A 21,280-nucleotide genomic window follows, 5' to 3' on the forward strand; every position below is an offset into this window, starting at 1 on the left:
TGCATAAATGGCAAAGAACAATCATTTATTGGTTTATTTTGTCTCTACTAAACACATTAGTCATTCATCATTTAAATACCGGACTTCATCAGAAACCGTTTTAACACTTTTTCTCCCTCCTGCCATAAAAATACAGTAAGTAATTTGCTTAAAAAAACAACACAACACTAGGAACAAGTGTTCTGGTTTCTCTCCCCCAACTAAAGACATTTCTCAGTGATTTCAGTTTGTAAATCAGTAAGACAGTGCAGGCTACAAATCAGTGCAGGCTGAAGACTGAGATTCAAATGATCTTCCACTTAAAAGTGCTGAGCTATGGAACCTGCTCTCTCTATACCTCTCCATTTCCTAACATATATACAACTGAAACCACTGATTTAAAAACTATTAAGTAGTGCTGAATTCTGTCTGCTCTATTAGTTTAAATGAATGCAACTTACCTTTAGCATTATATTCAGAAAAATACTTAAGCCTCAAGGTCCCCAATAATTTGGAGTACTGAACTAGATAACCACCCTAAGACACTTCTGACAGAAGTAATGCATTACTTAGAGACAGGTTTCCAAACCCTGCTGTTAGAACCTATGCATACATGGAAAACACTGGCAGTCAGTCATTGTTCACACAGTTTTACTCTTCAGGCAGTCCTCTGCCATTGGTCAGCTTGAACTAGGCCAGAGTCCAGCAGGAAAGTGCATGGTGCACCAGGATTCACCATCTCTTAAGTCGCCACTGTTTTCTCTTCTTTACTGAAAGGCTGTACTGAGCCAGGCTTTACCCATGACAGGCCAGCAACATGAACACTTTTATTGTGCTGTTCTTCAGGCTTCTTCTAGGCACAATCAAAACAGATATTAAAAAAACTACTGATGAGGAGACTTCAGCACTGTACAAACTTGTTTCCCAAAAAAGTTACTTGCATGTAATGAGCAGTCTCCAAATGAAGACATTTAGAAAAGAAACAACGAGTTGGCCATTTCATAAGTAGTTATCCACTTACTTTCTGAGTCAGCATCTTTTCTCTGGCTTCATCATGTACAGAAGGATTCCATGGAGAAAAGCTTAAGGAAGAGAAAAGTATTTAAAAACTATTTGTTGGCTGACTAAATTTCTATAACATTCATTTTGCAGTAATTAAGTTTCAAGCCAATTCCCCTAACTTAATAAAGAAGAGTGCTTTTTTTTGTTTGACAAGTATGTTTTAGACATTATCTAATTAATTTTCTCACATAACTATCCTTCATACATGAATGATCTCATTTAAGCCTCACACCAACCCCTGAAGTACTATTATTTAAAGATTAAGAAAGCAAAGCAAAATTAATTGCTCTGGATTACCAGAGCTAAAAAGTACAAAAGCCCAGTAGTCCATCTGCTGAGTCCATGCTCTTTTTTTTGAGACTGAGTCTAGTTCTGTCACCCAGGCTGGAATGCAGTGGTGTGATCTCCGCTCACTGCAACCTCCGCCTCCTAGATTCAAGCCCTTCTCCTGCTTCAGCCTCGCTGGGACTACAGGTGCGAGTCACCGTGCCTGGCTATTTTTTTTTACTTTGAGATGGAGTTTCACTCTTCTTGCCCAGGCTGGAGTGCAACGGCAAGATCTTGGCTCACTGCAACCTCTGCCTCCCAAGTTCAAGCGATTCTCCTGCCTCAGCCTTCCAAAGTAGCTGGGATTACAGGCATGCGCCACCACACCCAGCTAATTTTGTATTTTTACTACAGACGGGGTTTCTCCATGTTGGTCAGGCTGATCTCAAACTCCCGACCTCAGGTGATCCCCCCCACCTTGCCCTCCCAACGTGCTGGGATTACAAGTGTGAGCCACTGTGCCCGACCAATTTTTGTATTTTTAGTAGAGATGGGGTTTGGCCATTTGGTCAGGCTGGTCTTAAACTCCTGACCTCGTGATCCACCCACCTTGACTTCCTAAAGTGCTGGGATTACTGGCATAAGCCACCACGCCTCACCATGAGTCCAAGCTCTTAACAGCTATACTCCACTGCCTTCCCAAGCAGTACCAATGTTGCCAAAGAGCAAAATCACCAATTCGTCCATTCCCAATACTCCTCCAGACACTGTTCCTTAAATCAAATGTCATAGTGCTTCAGGAACCCACCATTCTCACGCTATTCAGTTTCCCTCCTTTTACCACATCTGAATGTCAATGAGGGTGTGGCAGTTTGAGGGGCTCCAGCTAAAACTGCAAGCTGAAAAGAGTCCTGACATGTGAATGAATAAATACGTCATAAGGATCCCTGGGAAACCAAAGTCACCAGAGAATGTGCTGTCAGCACAGCCTGTCAGATGTAAAGGTTTTTGTTTAAGAGCCTCAGAGGCATCAGAATTCAAGTTGGCACCAAGTTATAAAGGTTGTAGGCTAACAGCTTATGCATGTGCCTTTTTAAATCCCTATTCTGAGACCACCTGGAGAAAGGAAGCAGTGTATTGGAAAGGACAGTAGACAATTCATTCGGGAGATGCACCACTTACCTAATTGCATAGGGGTCTTCTATTTTAGGTTGGTCAAACAAACGAGCAGTGCACACCTTAACACTGTCAACAACTTTACTTTTAAAAAGCTGAATATCTTTTTCATACCTGTGTTAAAAGTTTAAGTCAAAAAGTTACTTAATCTACTTAGCTGCATCTTCAAATTTATTTTAAATAACAAAGCAAAAGTTACATACAGTACTGCAGCCTCTGGGTTCAGGGGGCTTGCTGTATCAATCTTGTAGAAAACTCTCCTTGCATACATTAATACCTGCCAAATATGATTATGGTTCCGCCTAAAGGGAAACATGGCGTGATTACTGAGGCGTCCTTTTGCAGTATTATGTCACTAAAACAAACCCTTTACTTACTTACCTCCATTTTGCAAATGCTCTCTTCACATCCAGCTCACCTGAGGTGGGATCAACTAGCGGGTGAAAAACGGGAATATCGAACACCAAGCGCTATATTTAAATAAAAAGAGACGTGCCCTTTAATGGAAGCAGTGGCACTTATGAGACCCATAGGAATCGTGATAAAAAGAGCTTCAGGACAAGGTAGTCACGTTATTTAAAGCTAAAGAGCTGCCTCAAGAGGGACACTTAACTACTTTTACCATTTTCCTGAAAAACTAAATTTAGAGATGAAGCGGGGAAAACTCCCTCTCCACTAGAGCCTGAAGGCCACCATTCACCTGGTGAGTGCTACAGGATGGCAGGCAGCCAGCCTCCCTTGCAGACCCTGAGCAGAGAAACAAAGCTCTGATGGCATGCTGGAAGCTGCTGCAAAGCACAGAAGTCCCCCTGGACAACTACTGGGTAGATATATCATAAAGGTACCAGGTCAGGAAAAGAACTAGGAAAGCTGTAAGCCCTTTTAGCCCTTCTCGCTGATCCACAAATGAAGCCAGACTGTGTCTCCAACTTACCGGACAGTCACCATCTGGATAGTTATCAGGGATGTAAACTGTAAACTTAAATACGCCATCTTGGTAAAGTCCATGCCGTATGAATATTACTCCAAACCACACTGTAGGAAAAAATAAAAGAGTTAAGGCCTAAATTTGTGTGGGAGGAACTAAATGTGCCCATAAATTAAGAATGAATCCTCATCTTACTTAATGCAGAGCGATAAGATGGCTGCACATAGACGCCTGGTAGCTTCTGCTTCACAACCAAGGTACTACAACAAAAGCAGAGTAATTAATTTGTGTGGATACAAATGACACATGAAGATGAAACCACCCCACATTCACTTCGAGACAATGAATGGCCCCTCAAGGGGCAGCTGATGCCCAAACCCTGCAAGCCAAGTTCTCACAATCTCTCACCTGACACGATCAGAGCCCTGGCCCTGACCGCTGCCCACTACCAGCTTCACAGCAGCAGCTCACAGAGAAACAAGCAGGCCAGCAGGGGCCCCACAGTAAGAACTAAAGCCAAACAGGGAAAAATGAAGAATCAAGTTTCCTCCCAGAAATCCGCTCTTCCAAAACATCATCTTGGAAACCAGCCTATAGGTAATTCCAAATAATGCAACCCGAGGTAAGTTATGTACAGTTGAGGTCAATGAGAGTATCTGTAAAATTATGCTTTTGTGACTGTGGATGATCATTCAAAAACTTTTAAAATACAATGTTAGATAAATTACGATTTCTTGGAATTAGGTCACAAAGTTGTCATTTTACATTTTAATCACAAGATCCCACAGCAGAGGGCAATGTTCAGACTCGCAGTGCTGCCTGGGGAGGGCAGGCATCCTTGTGTGGCTCTCACACGCCCTGCTCTAAAACGGACCCCCTGATGCAGACACCTGAACTCTGTGGGCCTTGCCAGAAAACGGGAAACTAGGTGCTGAAAACAAGAAATAACAAGTGCACCGACACAAAACCTACACTGGTTCTTCCGGGACCCAGTTACCCACCCACAGCCATTCTGGTCACTAACCTGCCAATCCTGGATTTTATGAAGAACTAGTTTATCAGGCCTTAAGTTTATCATCTTTATTACCTACTTTCCATTCACTTATTTTTAATCATTTTTGAGTTATTATCTAGTTCATTTTTAAGTTGCTAAAATTTAGCATGTCAATAGCAACATGGCTGGCAGATGTCTCTACTACAGTGAAGTTTGCCAGAAAAGGCAGTTCTGTGTTCTAATACAGATTTAATCACCACAATAGAGGCCTGTCCAACTCGCTGCCCAGCCTCAAACACAAGGCCTCCATTATAGAGCCAAAGGGGCCATTACTACCAAATCACACCCAGCCAATTACACTGGGGCCTCAGACCCTCTGACCATTACAACATTAATACACTGAGGGAAGGGTCAAGGATGCCTTTTTTTAAAAAATTTTTTTTGGTTTTAAAAAAAAAAAAAAGATGAGGTCTCATAGGCTGAGTGTGGTGGCTCACACCTGTAATCTCAGCCCTTTGGGAGGCTGAGACAGGCAGATCATTTGAGGTCAGGAGTTTGAGACCAGCCTGGCCAACATGGTGAAACCCAGTCTATACTAAAAATACAAAAATTAGCGGGGTGTGGTGGCGTGCACCTGTAGTCCCAGCTACTCCAGAGGCTGAAGCAGGAGAATCACTTGCACCCAGGAGGCGGAGGCTGCAGTAAGCTGAGGTTCTGCCACTGCACCCCAGCCTGGGTGACACAGTGAGATTCCATTTCAAAAAGAAAAAAAGATGAGGTCTCACTATATGGCCTACGCTTGTCTCACATTCCAGAGCTCAAGTGATTCTCCCACCTCAGCCTCCTGAGTAGCTGGGACTATAGGTCCACAGCTGGGAAATTTTTAATTGTTTTTTAGAGACAGGGTGGTCACTCTGTTGCCCAGGCTGGTCTTGAACTCCTGGGCTCCAGTGATCCTCCTGCGTCCGTCTCCCAAGTAGCTGGGATTACAGGCACGAGCCACTGTGCCTGACTCAAGGATGCTTTTAAAATAACTGTATACAAAAGAATTTTTAAATTATGGAAATTAAGAATTATCCAAACTTTCTGTCCTTTTAACAAATTCTCGAATGAAATGCCATCTGCGTCTGTGCAGTGCTGGAGCCCCCGTGTGTGCCAGGCACCACAGGGTCGCTGCCAGCACTCTGCACCCTGCTTGGCTTCTTGCACTCCACAACCAGGCGCAACTGCAGCCCAGCTGCAGACCTCGGTGACCAGTCAGCGTCTTCCTTACATGGAGCCCACATCTTTGTCTCTTCCCTAGAATTGCCAAGTCCTGCCTTTGGGAGTCATATAGAATAAATCAGATCCTTCCTTGTGACAGACCTTCAAAATATATTAAGACAACTTTAATACGTGCTTAAACTTTCTCTTCTCCAAGAAAAATTCTCCAGTTCCTCCAACCGTTGATCCCTAAGGTCTGGCTTCCTGGTCCGTCCCTGCTAGGCCTTGTCCTCCATCTGTCAGGAGGCTGACTACAAGGCGACAACCAAATGGAGCACCACCTTCCAGATACGCCTGACCAAGAAGGCAGAGACGGCCACTCTCCCACTGTCCTGCTCTCCAGAAAAATCTCTCCAGGAGGCAGGTTCCTCACTTCACATAAACCAAGACCGCATTTATTAAGTTCCTAATCTACTGTAGGTTCTTTTTTTTGAGATGGAGTCTCGCTTTGTCGCCCAGGCTGGAGTGCAGTGGCGAAATCTTGGCTCACTGCAACCTCCACCTCCCGACTTCAAGCGATTCTCTGCCTCAGCTTCCTGAGTAGCTGGGATTAACAGGTGCCCGCCACCACACCTGGCTAATTTTTCTATTTTTAGTAGAGACGGAGTTTCACCATCTTGGCCAAGCTGGTCTTGAACTCCTGACCTCGTGATCCACCTGCCTCAGCCTCCCAAAGTGCTGGGATTATAGGCACAAGCCACCGTGCCCGGCCAATCTACTGTAGGTTCTTAATAAACCTTAGTTTCTTCCTTTTTTTACTCTCCAACACAGACATGGAAATTAAAGTATCCTCTGCCTTTAAATCGTATTCACCCGAGCTCTAAAGAATCTTTAAGAGAGGCTATTTTTATAACTCTACCTAGGTCTTGGTTAAAAAAGATTTTATCACCAGCAATAGCCTATAGTTTTATATTTATTCAGTCTGATACTGGAAAGGGACAGGTTTGAGCTTTGAGATTAAATGTCTGCCCTTTACTGCGTCCATCAGAATACATTTCATTCTTCACTTTAAAGGATCGTTCCTAATTTAACCAAATAGTTTGTTAAGAACTTACAATTCTGCAAGAAGAGAGTATTCCAGGTAGAAGGGTCCATAGGACGCATGCGTGCCATTTGTTGACTGTGCTGCTGGGGCAGGAGACGTAGGCTTAGTTATGGGCAAAGCATTTTTGGGAATAGAAGGCAGCTGTTTCTTTGGTGCAGTTCGTGGAGGACTGGTTTTCACGTCCCCTGTTAATGTCTTCTCTTCACCTTCAGATCGCTATACAAGATGAAGTTGTAAGAATACCTGTTAGGATGATTCTTAAATCACAAGAGTACATTATTAGCTCCATGGCCTAAATGCTGGAATTGCTCCTTTACAAGCACATTCTAACACCATGACCAAAATGACTAGAAAGTCCTTTGGGCAGGCAGGTCATATAAAGAGAAGACAAAGCTGAAGCAAGATCAAAGCATTAGAGAAACTCTTTCATATAGGGAAACTCATCCTATAAGGATGATACAATCAGTGTGTACAGGATTAACTGAAACACACAAAGAAATGGTTTTTCCTAGTGGCCCCAAAAAGAGGGCAAGGGGTTTCTAAGCAATTAGACAACTGTACAAGGCTAGAAAAGTCCCCCAGCACTTAGATGCTACAGAAGGTTAGGTGCTAAGCAGCTCAAAATAGTGTGGATGAAATTAGTCACTGCCTGTTAGCACTTGGGTTAGAAACAAAGAGTGAAGCTATTCTCTCACTTGCTTGGGTCTGATTTTGCTTTGTCCCTACTGGGTGTTTTGACATTTCAAATATCACCAGCATAAACCGTCATCCTTCATCAAAGACATAGGTCGACATGAGTCAGAGACTCAACTACCATCTCATAGGTACTTCCTTGGCGCAAGTACAACCAAAGGCTGTTTAATTAGCTATATAAAAACATGTATATCATATGCATTGCTCTAGTGATGGGTACATCTAAAGGCCCTGACTTCAGCACAATACAATATGCCAATGTAGCAAAACTGCACTTGTACCTCATTACTACGTACAAGTAAGGAAGAGATGTATGTCATGTACATAGAAAAAAAGTAATAGTGGTGTTTGTTCTCCTAAAGGTGGGATTATGGTTTTTCCTTTTTTTTTTTTTTTTTTTTTTTTTGAGACGGAGTCTCGCTCTGTCACCCAGGCTGGAGTGCAGTGGCGCGATCTCAGCTCACTGCAAGTTCTGCCTCCCAAGTTGACGCCATTCTCCTGCCTCAGCCTCCCAAGTAGCTGGGACTACAGGCGCCCGCCACCACACCTGGTTAATTTTTTTGTATTTTTAGTAGAGACTGGACTTCACCGTGTTAGGCAGGATGGTCTCAATCTCCTGACCTCGTTCGTGATCTGCCCGCCTCAGCCTCCCAAAGTGCTGGGGATTACAGGCGTGAGCCACTGCGCCCAACCGGTTTTTATTTTTTTATTTGCCTATTTTAATCTTTCCTAAAATGAAAAAATATTTTTAAAAAAATTTTATTTAGAAAAATTAAATTAGTGCCCATCAAGTCTGACTTAATGATATCAGACTAGCCTTTCCCACAGCTGTTCTAACTGTAGAACCTTGTAGTAGAAAACTACAATATGTCACAAATTTCATCATGTGTAAATATAACCTCAATCATCTTAGAATTGTGATGACCAGAACGATTTCTATTTGTGATGCAATCCCAGTCTCAGAAACACACTTTAACCAACAAAATAATTACTTCTCAAGAGTGTAAGACCTTAACTAGAAAAATCAGGTAATTTTGTCAAGATTACAGGTAACCGTGACAGATTATTTTAGCCTTCATTCTGACCCTGTTTTCAGACACAGAAGCAAATGGGTTTCCTTACTGAATTTATCACTATACCTACTTTGCGTACAGAGCTTGTAGACATGCTCCAGAAAGGGTTCATAACGTGTATTCCAAACAAAGAAATTCAGTGGCGTGTCATCCAAATCTTCTGTCTTCAGCATTCACTTTACCTTAAAACAAGATGGGGAAACATAGAAACAAGCCAACACCAACAATTAAGAGTTTTTTTTTTTTTTTTTTAGATGGAGTCTCGCTGTGTTGCCCAGGCTGGAGTGCAGTGGTGTGATCGTAGCTCACTGCAACCTCCAGCTCCTGAGTTCAAGTGATTCTCCTGCCTTAGCCTCCTGAGTAGCTGGGATTACAAGTGCCTGCCACCATGCCCAGCTAAGTTTTGTATTTTTAGTAGAGACAAGGTTTCACCATGTTAGCCAGGCTGGTCTTGAATTCCTGACCTCAAGTGATCCACCCACCTCAGCCTCCCAAAGTGCTGGGATTACAGGCGTGAGCCACCACGCCCGGCCAACTGTTAAGACTTCTGAAATGATGAATAACTAATTATGATACCCTGGATATACAATATGTTATATAACAAAGGGTTGTAAAATCCTAGGAAAGGGTCTTCAGGCATCTTCAGAAATAGTTTCCTTCTATACCCACTTCCTTTTCTGGTTCTAATTTCTTTCACACTTTTAGACGTCTATAAGAATCTGTGCACCAGGTCCCTTGGCCAGGATTCAGATTACTCAGTGACACAGATGAGCCTTGGTGCCAGAAGTTCAGAAGATACGGACAACAGTTGCTACTAGCACATCTCGGCATTTAACTAACAGGAAAGCCAGATTCAGAATGCACTGTACCCACATACACAAAAGTTGTATCACTGTTCCCAGGGTTATGGGAACAAACAATAAAGATACAAGGAGGCTGATTTAAGAGCTGCTTTAACTCACTTGAGTACAAAATGATTCCTCCAGCAAATATTAGCCAAAGAAATAAGAGAAAACAGGGAAGGCAGAGCACACGTATGTCACTAAGACGACAGAAGAAGTTACCCGAGTCCTGTCAGTACCATCCCCCAATAAACTGCCTTCTACAACTTCGAAACATACATAAACTGCAGGATCATGTACTTAAGGAACTGCCAAGCAATCCAGACAAATACAACAAGAGGCACGCAAGAGCGATGGCAAGAGAGACGTTTCACAAGTACAGATCTTCCAGCCGAAGCTTGAAGTCGTGGATAAGAAAGCATGTATCAAAGCTCATAAAGTCAGTGGGTCATTTACTAAAAATACAAAGAAGCAAAGGAAAAGCAACCAAGCCCAGCTGTAAGAACAGCAGCTTCTTTGCCCTGGTGATTTTCCCCCAGGCTCTGTTACCTTTAAAGCAGAGCTCCTTCTCTGAATTCCTACTTGCACCAGTCAAAAGGCTGATTTGAAGGTGAAAAGGGTCAAAACTAAGCAACGTTTTCCTAATTTCTTAAGCAGGTCATGAGCAAACTATGTACTAACTGTCCCCAGTCAGCAATAATTTGTCTTTTCTGACGAGCTTGTGACATCCAGGGACGTACTCAACCCAGGTCATCCATACCTTGCCAGTGCCTATTATTGCTGTTTTCTTTTCCAAAAGAAAATGCCACCCAGTAATTAAATCAGAGGAATGAAGATCCTGGTTCTTCTACTAGCATGGATAACATCCAATAAGTAAAAACAGCTCTCCGCAAATCTGCCTTTAAAGGTGAGTATGACACAGTGAATACACTTGGGATATCAATAATGTGCGGGGGAATGTTCCCGTTTGGCTCAAATGAAGACACTGATTTTCAGACTAGTAGTAATGTGCAGCACCCCAGTGTCCTCTAGGACACACCTAACACGGGACTCCACCACATACATTTAATGGGTTGGTGCAAACCTGTAAAGTCTCTTTCAGGTCAAACGCCTTAGGATTCTCTTTAAGAATTCTCCTTTAAGAATCCAATAAATTAGGCCGGGCGCGGTGGCTCAAGCCTGTAATCCCAGCACTTTGGGAGGCCGAGACGGGCGGATCACAAGGTCAGGAGATCGAGACCATCCTGGCTAACCCGGTGAAACCCCGTCTCTACTAAAAAAAAAAAAATACAAAAAACTAGCCGGGCGAGGTGGCGGGCGCCTGTAGTCCCAGCTGCTCGGGAGGCTGAGGCAGGAGAATGGCGTGAACCCGGGAGGCGTAGCTTGCAGTGAGCTGAGATCCGGCCACTGCACTCCAGCCTGGGCGGCAGAGCGAGACTCTGTCTCAAAAAAAAAAAAAAAAAAAAAAAAGAATCCAATAAATTTTGTCCCCAGTTCTGCCTATCATTAAGCAGGAGGTATTGTCTTCTGCTGCTTAACTTTGCCATGGATCTTTTAATCCAATGTTTCCAGCAGCAACATAATCACGAGACAGTGTAGTACACTTTTCAGGGTCTAGTCTAGGACAAGCACAGCATACATGTTCTGAGAAGAATGACATAGATGGAAGCACGACATAGGTTACATCCTTGTCATTGGGAAACAATTTTAGAATTTCTGCCTGTTCAGCCACGGCTGCATTCCTTTACATCACCCAGCTGAGAAGTCTGGGTCTTCAGCCTGCGCGAATGATAGTGCATGGCAGAGCTAAAACTAGGCTAAAACATGAGTGCTGCTGTTACTCTTCATGCCACAGCGCACTCACATCACCCCGAATCGGACTTAAGAAATTACACGTTAAGAGGAGACAGAGCAGCGGCCAGAAAAAAGATGAAAACGGCCCGGGCCAGGCTTGCTGGGGACAGCAGGGACCTGCCGCGGCCTCGGACCGGCACCCTCACCGCGGGCAGAAACCCGTCTCTGAGCACTCAGGGAATCTGGACAAACCTGTCTCGAGGTGATGCAAGGCGGGGGCCCTGTCCTGGCCTCGCAGTTAGCTCGAGGCTGGCCCGGGAGCCGCGGGACCCTCCAGTTGGAGGCTCTGGGGCCCGGCGACGCCCCCTTAACCAGAGCTCGGGATCGGGACCTGGCCGGGGAGGGCGGGCACGGGCTGGGGCGAGCCAGCTGGGCCTGCCTCTCTCCCTCGGGCCGAGCCGGCCCAGCTTGAGCCGCAGTCCCCAGCAGCGGTCCCGGGCTGCGAGGCGGCCAACGCAGCAGGTGCCTGCAAACGCGCACAGGTGCCCGGCCCCGCCTCCGTGTCCCACTGCGGCCGCCGTCGCCGCCGAGTCGCGAGTGCCCAGGACGGACAAATGCCGGGTATGTGGAGGCTGGCGGCCAGATTTACCGACACCTCAGTCCTCGCGTACCTACCAGCCTGCCTGGCAGTGCGCCTCCCCCCGGTGCCTTCAATGCAGAGCTCCTGGCTGCCGAGCGCCGTCGCGGCCCGACAGCATCTCCGGCCGCAGCGCCAGCCCTGCCCCTGCTTGATCCCCGCCCCGCCCCACCCTGCCCAGCCCTCCGCACCGGGCTCCGCCCCGTGGTGCACGCTCCTGGGGCCCGAGGCTTCCGTCTTGCCTCCCGGCGCCAACTGGCTCTCACACCTGCCCGTCAAGGACGTTCTTCCGGGGGCGTTGGAAAAACCGCACTCCGTCCTGCAAATCAAATCACCCCAGTTTGGGTGGGGCTGCACTTTACCCTCCCCTTACGTAACAGCGCCTGGGACGGCCTGTCAGTCATGGAAGTATCGGCCCCCGCCCGGGGAGGGATGGGCAGAGACAAACAAGCGCCGGGTCACAATTGGCCAGGACGTCTGCCAGTCACGATGGAGACCCGCCCGGAGGTTTGTTCGCTCAGGCCACAGCGCAATCGCCAGGCGCAGGGGTTGGGGTGCAGGATGGCGTCCCTGACCCAAGCTTTGTGGGAGGGCCGGGCCGCGAGACTACTCCGTGGCTCCCAGCGCAGGGTCCTACTGCTTTGGGCGGCGCTGCGAGGCCCGAGGCCGCCACATTGGGCCCACAGGGTTGCAGGGGTCAGAAGGACGCTTGGCGTAGGGCCAGGAAACGCCCGTTTGCTCGATCAGTGCAGGAGCTGAAGGGAGCTCAGCTGTAAGTCGGCGCCCGGCACTACAGCAACCAGAGGAGCCTTGTAAACCTGTGCTTGTCGCCCCAGCCTGCAGCATCCGAGTGGGGGCCAGGGGCTGGGGGAAGGGGGGAGGCTGAGGACCAGGAATCCACATTTGTCACGGTTCCCTTGCTGATTCTGGCGCACACTAAAGTTGGAGAACCTCTCCTATGGCAACGTAGTTCCTGGTCTTTTTTTTTTTTTTTTTTTTTTTTCAGTTTTTTGTTTTTTTAACTCACAGGCTTTCACTTGGATCTCCTGTCTCCTTTCCCATAGAGGTCTCTCTCTGGCCTGATTCTGTGATCGCTGCCAGCGGCTTTCCAGGCCTCTTCTTACCAACGGTGCCTCCCCGTGGTTAGTCCCTCCAATCTCGGCACTCCACTTCCACACTTGGGCGACAGCCCTCTCCGCGCAAGCCACTGCCCCTTCTCTAGACACCAGAGGCACTGACCTGTCTGTGACACCGCCTCAGTGTCTTACACTCATAAGAGAAGACACATTCTCTGGCTGGGTTGTTTGGTCCATTTTTGGTTGCCTCCGAGATCCGGTAAGTGACTTATTGAAGGGCAGGAAGCCAAATTCTCCTGATGTTAATCCCAGGGGTTGGTTCTGAAACCCAGCTTCCTCCCCCAGCTGAAAACACTTCTGAGCCACTTCCTTTTGTCCACTTAGGACACAGTTAGGAATGTTACAATGCCTTTTAATACGAGTCTTAATACAGAAAGGCAGGCGAGCAGGAAATCCTTTTTTAGGCCACAGGTGGTGGTTGGCACCTCTGTGGCCCATTTCCTCCCAATCTTCTTTGAAGCTCATTATCCTCTTCAAAGCTTTTTTTCTGCTTTCATCCTTTCCCCAACCTTCAGTTTTCACCGAGGACCCACATAGGTATTTCTCCAGCTCACATCTATCCACTGAGCTTCCAGTGCATGTCGTCAGCTGCCCACTTGGCACCGGATGCCTCAGACACACACTAGCATCAGACTGCACATGGCAGAAAAGCCAACTCAAACCGGCTTACTTAGCAAGGGGATTTCTCTCGCATGAGAGGCTTGTCTCCAGAGGTGGTGCCCTGGTCTTCAGGCTCTGCTTTCCTTGCAGTCCCTGGAATTGTACTTTCAGGCTGGTGGCAAGATGGCTGCAGCACTCCAAGCACACCCAGGATCTCACAAAATTAAAAGTATCCCTTTCTTCCAGTGGTCCCTTTTGAAATACATGAATACTTTTCCCAGAAGCTCCGCAGAAGAAGTGCCCGCAGGTTTCAATGGCCAGAAATAAGTCTCTGGCCACAACAAAACCAGTCAACGGCAAGTGGAGTGAGTCCGCCATGATCGGCTTGGGCTGAGATTTTCCCTGGATCTCTGCCTGGACTTGAGGCAGAGGAGATCCATGATCAGATTTGTATTTTGAACACATCACTTTGTGTGGAAAACAGATTGTAGAGGCACAAGGGTCACGGAGCAGTTGAGAAACCATGGCAGTAGTTCAGGCAGCAGCCAATCGCATGAATTTGAAGGTAGAGATGGAGAATTGAATGAGTTCCAGAGATGTTTAAGATAGGATGATATCGTTTACATATGGCTTGACCCTTCCAAGCCTCATGTTGAAATGTGACCCCCGATGTTGAAAGTAAGGCCTGTGGGAGTATTTGGGTCATGGGGGCTGATCCTTCATGAAAGGCTTGGTGCTGTCCTGGCAGTAGTGAGTTCTATTAGTTCCCGAGAGAACTGATTGTTAAAAGAACCTGTCACCTTCTCCTCCCCCGACCCCTTCTTTCTCTCTTGCCAAATGATTCCTGCTGGCCTCTCCTCTGCCATGAGTGGAAGCTTCCTGAGGTCCTCACCAGAAGATGTACTTAGCTGCTTCTGTCTTTCATTTGACATATGTGTATTGCACACTTATGACATCTAGGCTTTGAATGCTGGGGAGGCAATGGAGAACAAAACAGACATTGTTCCTCCTCATCGAGCTATGGGAGATAGATGCCAGTCAAGTCATCTCCCAAATCAATGGCTAATTGCCTCAAGGAAGTGGGCAATGAGCCAAATAAACCTCTTTTTAAAAATAAATGACCCAGCCTCAGGTATTCCTTTAGAGCAACACTGATTGACTCATACAGGTGGGATGGACAGAGCTTGGCCGTGGACTAGGTATGGGGGATGAAGAGGCAGATATGGCTGACACCTAGATTTTTAGCATAAGCTACAGGAGGGATGGTGAGGCCATTCACTGAGGTGAGAAACAGTGAACCACACGCAGGTTTGGAACAGTGGGAAATGGGAAAATCTGGGTTCTGTTTGGGGTGCTTCTGTAAGCACTGTTGCCTGTGTACCCGATACCCGCTTCTGCCTTTTTCATTACTGACGGAACCTCCATTTTGTTGAGGAATTTAAGCCCTTCAGTGGTTCCCCAATGGGCAAAGACAAAACTCCTGCCCATGGCTGTGGTCCAGCCCCGGAGGCCACAGACTCCAGCCGCTCTGGCATCTTCCAGGTCCTCGGAAGGGAGATGCTCCCACACCTCCCTACCACAAAAGGGGCCTTTGCAGTGAACGTTCCCTTTGCCTGGTCCATCCTCTTGTCTCCCCTACACAGATCTCAGCTCTAACACCACTTCCTTGGGGGCAATTTGCTGTTGATTTGGGAGATGATTAGTGTCTTTCCCACACTGTAAGCTCCCGGGGAGGAACCATTTTATCACTTTCTATTGTCTCCCTGGCACCCAAAAGCTAGATGTTGTAGGCACGCAATAAATATTTGCCGAATGAAGGACAGAAGCAACTAAAGTACATTTGAAACACCAACCTGCACGCCCACAGCTCTGCACCAAGAAAGCAACTCATTATGAAAATCAGGATGATTTATTCAAAAGGAAATGAGGAGGTGGCCTCAAGGTACCATTTCTTTAAGACTAAAACATAAAAGTGCTGAGAAAAATCTCAATGGACCCAAAACCTTACCTATAAAACGTCTTCAGTCGCTTCACATTACATTTACTATTCTAAATTTTTGAAGCATATTTGATATATTTGCATCAAAAGGTTCTCTTTGCATCTGGACTTAATAGATATGTGATCTGAGTATTCAGGACTTCTGCTCATGTTCTAATCAGCAAAATATTCCCTGAATCATACATCTTTCGGACTCTGGAAAAGTAATTGTACAAAGCAGTTTAAATCACTGGCTTACTACTAAAGCCCTTCAGAGAAAGAAGGAAAGGATAAAATGACGAAGGTTAGTTAAAATGCATATGTTTTATACACAGGCACACATATAAGCCAATGTTTTTAGCTCAATCCATTTGCCCCGAAGTCCTTTTCTGAAAAGTAGATTCCTGTATACATGTGACTGATTACGTATACTGTTCAAAATATGAGAGGATCTAGCTATGCATACTAATATCTTAGAAAAAATATAATTAGCACATTAAAGCCACGACTTTATGGGTAATAATGTTTAGGATGAGACCAAAGTAGGCATTTAGTGTTTTTTTTTTTTTACGTAAATGGATTTAAGGGAGGATATCAGATAATTGTCCTGTAGTTAATAATGATCCTCAGACATGACAAAAATCACACATTTTTAAGAATCATTGAAGGTTTAGAAATACTGCTATAGACGGATGATGTCGCTATTTTCCTTTCCATATCCTCATCGAGCGATACAGTTCTTGCTTGTAATAACATCACAAATGTGCTTCCAGGTTTCGGTTGCATCATGTTTTCCTCCCTGCCCCATTACCCATAGCTCCCATCCCTGAGTAAGTGGGTGCGTGGGTGGAAGAATGAATTTTACAGAGAGACTACAACATTTCAAAATGAAATCAGAGTAGCTGATGGACCACTGTGAATATTTATGTCTTAAGGAAAAGCAACCAATATATGATACTGCTGCTCATTCAGGGCTGAAGAGAACTGATTTCCTTTTACAATCAAACAGCATTTTGAACATGGCCTGACACCACAAATAACCCCCACTCCCTCAGCACGCTGATGACCGTACCCACAGTCATAAAAGCAATGTTCTCTTTGATTGGGAAACCACCTCACTCTGTGGTTTCAAAGCATTTGGAATGATGATAAAGGCTTGAGTTAGTTTTCTCTAGAGTGGCACACTCAGAAAACCAAAGAGAGAGAAAGCAATACTCATTCAGGGAAGGGGACTATTCCAGGCACAGACACCTCTTCTTTCTTGCAGTAGGTAGATGGTGATTCCGTGAAAGATAGGGAAGCTCAGTGATCTTGAGTCACCCACCCAAAGCAAATGACACTGTGACCATCATTTATTCCGATATTTTACTATAAAAATGCTCAGTCATACCGAAAAGTAGAGGACAACAAACTCCCTTACGCTCACCATCTACATTCGGCAATGTTAATGTTTTGCCGTATTTCATCTTCCTATTTTTCCTCCTGAGTCATTTAAAAATAAGTTGCCGTCATCATGCTCTTCACTCCTTAGTGCTTCCCAGGGTGCTTCTCTTCAGAGCAAGGACACTCCCTTACGGAACTACAGTGCCAGTCACCCCTAAGAAAATTCACATTCCTAGACTTTTGTATGCTTTTTTGTTTGTTTTTTGTTTTTTTTTTTTTTGAGACAAAATTGTGTTCTGTTGCCCTTGCTGGAGTGCAGTGGCACAATCATGGCTCACTGCAACCTCAGCATACTGGGCTCAAGCAATCCTCCCACCTTAGCCTCCTGAGTAACAGGGACTACAGGTGCATACCACCACACCGGGCTAATTTTTTTTTTTTTTTTTTTTTTTTTTTGTAGAGATGGAGATGCACCATGTTGGCCAGGCTGGTCTCAAAATCTGCCGACTTTTGCCTCCCAAAGTGCTGGGATTACAGGCATGAACCACCGCACCTGGCCTTCAGACCTATGAAAATTGCCCTAATTGTCACACACGAAGAAAAATACTTCTATAGTTAAGGACTGAATGTTTGTCTCTTCAAAATTTATATGTTGAAAACCTAATAACTAATGTAATAGTATTTGGAGGTGAAGCCTTTTGGAGATGACTGGGTCATGAGGGTGGAGCCCTCATACATGGGATTTGTGCCCTTATAAAAGGGACCCCAGAGAGCGACCTTCCTTCTTCCACCACATGAGGACACAGTGAAAGGATGCTATCTCTGAAGAAGCAAGCACTCACCAGACTCCTCACCTGCCAGCACCTTGCTCTCAGACTTCCCAGCCTCCAGGACTATGAGAAATAGATTTCTGCTGTTTATAAGCTGCCCAGTTTATGGTATTTTGTTCTAGCAGTCCAAACAGAATAAGAGTTTTTTTCTCTAAACCAGGATTCAATCAAGATTCAGTCATTGCATTTGGTTATATCTCTTTAATCTCTATTCTAGAACAGCCCTCCCACGTTTTCTCCCCCAATAATATTGACAATTTGAACAGATCAACAGATCAAAGTATTCTGCATTTTGGATTTGGCTGGCTGTTTTCTTGTGATATATAACTTGATCCTCTATCCTTGTATTTCTCATTAACTGTCAGGTGTGAAGGCTTGATTGGATTCATCGTTTTTGGTAGGAGTGCTTCATGTGTGAGAAGCTTACTGTGGCTCCTGGAGCTGTCTACAGGGTTTCCCTTTGTCCCCCACGATAGAGTGCAGTGTTGCGGTCAGAGCTCACTGCAATGTCAAACTCCTGGGTTCAAGCGATCCTCTTGCCTCAGCCTTCTGAGTAGCTGGGACCACCGGCGTGTAACACCACCTCACCCAGCTAATTTTTTTTTTTTTTTTTTTTTTTTGTAGAGATGGGGGTCTTGCCATCTCTACAAAAGGGGTCAGGTTGGTTTCAAACTCCAGGCCTCAAGCCATCTTCCCATACTGGCCTCCCAAAGTGCTGGGATTACAGGTGTGAGTCATGGTGCCTTGCTGAAGCCACTGATTTAGTAAGAATTGCATCCTAATGGTTCTGCATGAACCAACGATTAAAAACAGAAATGTACTCTGCTAAGAAAAGTTACCTGAACATCTGGAACTGTACAATAGTCAGTAAATAATGAGGCTTCCGGGAGGGCATTAGGGTACCTCCTACTTCCCACTTAATTTTAAGACTGAATTCCTGGCAATAACTTTGTTATTATGAATGTCGAAGTCCATAACCAAGACTTTTATGCTCATGGCCCGTGCTGCCTACTTCATGCTAGCCAAGTGGAATCCAGTTTTAAAATATGCGGGATGCGGTGCAGGAGACACGAGGTGGCGAACTGCGGTTGCCCTGCTGCTGAACTTTAGTGAGGGAAGGCCTGGCTTGGGTGATTACACACTCCGCACTCGGGTATTGCCGCATCGGACCTCTGGCCAAGTCAGGCCTCAGGTCCCTGATAACTGGTATGCCCTAAACTCGCTCTGCAGAACATTCATTTTTTTCCCTCTGATGTGACAGGGTACGAAACATTCCTTAATGTGCCCAAGAAGAGGAAATAAAGACTACTGGAAAGAATATTAAAGCCAGGCACACAGCTTTTTTCTCTGGGAATGTGAATAACACAGCAAACGTGACCGCAGAGAAACGGTGGCTGTACACCTTACTGGGCTCGCATGACTGAGAAAATTTGTATTTTTCTCAGTCACAGGCAGCAGCTTCTACATGTCCCTTTCAGGAAACACTTAGCCGGTTGGTCAACCTTCCCCTGTTGTAACTCAACCTGCTGGGTGCGGTTGAGGAACTCACGGTTTAGGGAACTCCGGCTGGCGGGTGCTTGAGTGCCCTCTGGTGGGCAGTAGGAAGAATGCAAGTAGCAAAGCCGAAATTATCTTCTCAAGTTGCTCACAGAGATTTTAAACAAACTCATTCTCTTAAAAGAAAAAAATCTGGAGTCTACATTGGCATTCCTAAAAATCATTCCTAAAAGTTTTATATTTTCCTTAACCAAAGGGTTGAATAGTCTCAAGGCAGGGTAGCATCTCCACCAAAGGTCTGAGTACATGGACATGAGGGGTGAATTCAAGGAAAACATTTTTACTGAGCCTTCCACATGAGACGCCCTAAAGCTCCTGTAAGAAGTCATTCCGCAGGGCTGCCCCACCTGAGGGAATGCATGCCTTTAGCCCCCAGAATCTCCCCATCTACAACTACATCTCTCCCTCCACATCAAAAGCAAACCATTCCCTAAATATAAATGACTAATGAGTTTAACCCTTCCACATACATTAGGGCTTCAAGCCCTACATTGAAGAGATCAATCAATAATGGTAGAGTTTCCAGTACTGGCCCAGAGCATAATGACGAATTCTCTCCTCCATCGCAGATGGTCCGAGGAAATGAGGGGATGGTGAAGGGACTGGGGAGAGGCTGGGGGCTGTGAGTGAGAAGCAGGGATCACTACACCCCTCCCCGAGGCTCCACGCTTACACCATGTAGGAGCGTGGTGACATGGCCGAGGCTCCACGCTTACACCATGTAGGAGCGTGGTGACATGGCCAAGGTTGAAGGCCAGCCCCAAATTCGCCTATGCGATTAAGGATGAGGTGTGTAAATGAGGACACAGCATCTCTGAGCAAGGTGTGTTTAGGCGGAAATCAGGGGTGGAGGTGCCACTGGGGAGGTGCAACATTTCTAGTGATACAAGTCACTGAGGAGCCAGGCCATCACCCAAGGCTCGTGCGACCCAGCTTCTCAGGACAAATATTTATTTAGTCACTGGCCAAATAGAGCCTCATGGGTTGCACTGGGCTGTCGGTATTAGTGGATTTAGGCAGGAAAACAGATGAAGCCAGGTGGTGAGCCCTCGGGGGCCAAAGAGAGTGTGGGAGAGCTCCCTCAGCCCCCAACCACCACCTGTCCACATCCTCATAATGGGCCCCAGTGCTTCCTGGGGTGCCTCTACCTTAAGTCACATGGCATGGGGCATGGTAGCTGACCCCGTTAAGCCTCTGCTTATCTTCCCTTCTGGAACAGCCACAGCCACCTGTGTCAGAGGCAGCCCTTCTAGAAACGTGAGCCGATTAGAGGGTGTGCTGCTATTGCTTCCTGACCAGAAATATCACTCTCCAGCAAAGGGCAAGGTCACGCACGGATGGAGGGCAGTGGGGGGAGCAAAGTTTACCCCACAAAACAGGCAACCCCTAAATCGTTCCTACACCTCCACTGCTACTACCCTGGTTTGAACACTGTGCCCTATATGCCCCTTGGCCTGGGTGAGGGTGCCAGACTCCTTGCTGGGCTCTGCCTCCCCTCCATCCTTCTCATCTGCCCTCAGCTTGGCCAGCAGAGTGACCATGCTGGACCCGGATCAGGACAGGTCACTTTCTGCTCAGACCCCTCTGGAGGTTCCCCATCTCACACGGACTAAAAGCCTATGAGGGGGCCAGGCACAGTGGCTCACTCCTATAATCTCAGCACTTTGGGAGGCCGAGATGGGAGGATCACTTGAGGCCAGGAGTTCGAGACCAGCCTGGGCAACATAGTGAGACTCTACAAAATAATAAAAATGTAGCCAGGACTGGTGGCTTATGCCTTCATGCTTGTAGTCCCAGTTGAGGTGGGAGGATCACCTGAGCCCACAGAGGTTGAGGCTGCAGTGACCTCTGTTGTGCCACTTGCCCTCCAGCCTGGGTGACAGAGCAAGACTCTGTCTAAAAAACAAAAACAAAAACAAAAAAACACCACCTCCCAAAACAAAATAAAAAAAACCTATATTAGTCCATTTTCACACTGCTGATAAAGACATATCTGAAACTGGGAACAAAAAGAGGTTTAATTGGACTTACAGTTCCATATGG

At 46.1% G+C, this 21,280-nt stretch overlaps 2 protein-coding genes across 16 annotated transcripts in view; one reads left to right on the plus strand and one right to left on the minus strand.

The window, feature by feature from the left end:
* RBL2 (RB transcriptional corepressor like 2) overlaps window positions 1–9,420 on the plus strand; it is a 132,503-nt gene extending 123,083 nt beyond the window's left edge. For 5 of the 8 annotated variants that reach the window (XM_065536760.1, XM_074026676.1, XM_074026679.1 and 2 more), the window contains one exon: window positions 3,617–4,164. The gene's annotated coding sequence lies outside the window, so the exon portion shown is untranslated. Of the gene's footprint in view, window positions 1–3,616; window positions 4,165–8,734 lie in introns of those variants that run through there. The other 3 variants (XM_074026675.1, XM_074026678.1, XM_074026687.1) reach the window with 1 other exon arrangement.
* AKTIP (AKT interacting protein) lies at window positions 5–12,010 on the minus strand. Of its 8 annotated transcripts, none has more exons than XM_074026690.1 (10): window positions 11,945–12,010; window positions 8,551–8,662; window positions 6,725–6,930; window positions 3,608–3,672; window positions 3,419–3,519; window positions 2,866–2,954; window positions 2,688–2,786; window positions 2,491–2,598; window positions 1,001–1,061; window positions 5–829 (listed from the first exon to the last, which is right to left on the minus strand). In XM_074026690.1, the coding sequence occupies exons 2-10, from the start codon at window positions 8,590–8,592 to the stop codon at window positions 722–724; spliced, it is 879 nt and encodes a 292-aa protein (XP_073882791.1). In that variant the 5' UTR covers window positions 8,593–8,662; window positions 11,945–12,010; the 3' UTR covers window positions 5–721. The 8 variants fall into 8 exon arrangements, with proteins under 8 accessions (XP_073882791.1, XP_005591979.1, XP_045238099.1 ...); XM_005591922.4 differs by having other exon boundaries at window positions 5–832; XM_045382164.2 differs by lacking the exon at window positions 11,945–12,010 and adding an exon at window positions 11,792–11,906.
* Between the last annotated feature and the right edge of the window lie 9,270 nt (window positions 12,011–21,280).

Source organism: Macaca fascicularis, chromosome 20, assembly GCF_037993035.2.
Source record: "Macaca fascicularis isolate 582-1 chromosome 20, T2T-MFA8v1.1".
NCBI lineage: Eukaryota > Metazoa > Chordata > Mammalia > Primates > Cercopithecidae > Macaca > Macaca fascicularis.

Bases quoted from the DNA above. Each gene is read 5' to 3' on its own strand.
- AKTIP (XM_005591922.4), bottom strand. From the start codon at position 8,592: ATGAACCCTTTCTGGAGCATGTCTACAAGCTCTGTACGCAAA. The intron at 3,520-3,607 runs GTAAGATGAGGA...TTTTTCCTACAG, and splicing joins ATCTTATCGCTCTGCATTAA to TGTGGTTTGGAGTAATATTC. The intron at 1,062-2,490 runs GTAAGTGGTGCA...CTCTTCCTTAAG, and splicing joins GAAGACCCCTATGCAATTAG to CTTTTCTCCATGGAATCCTT.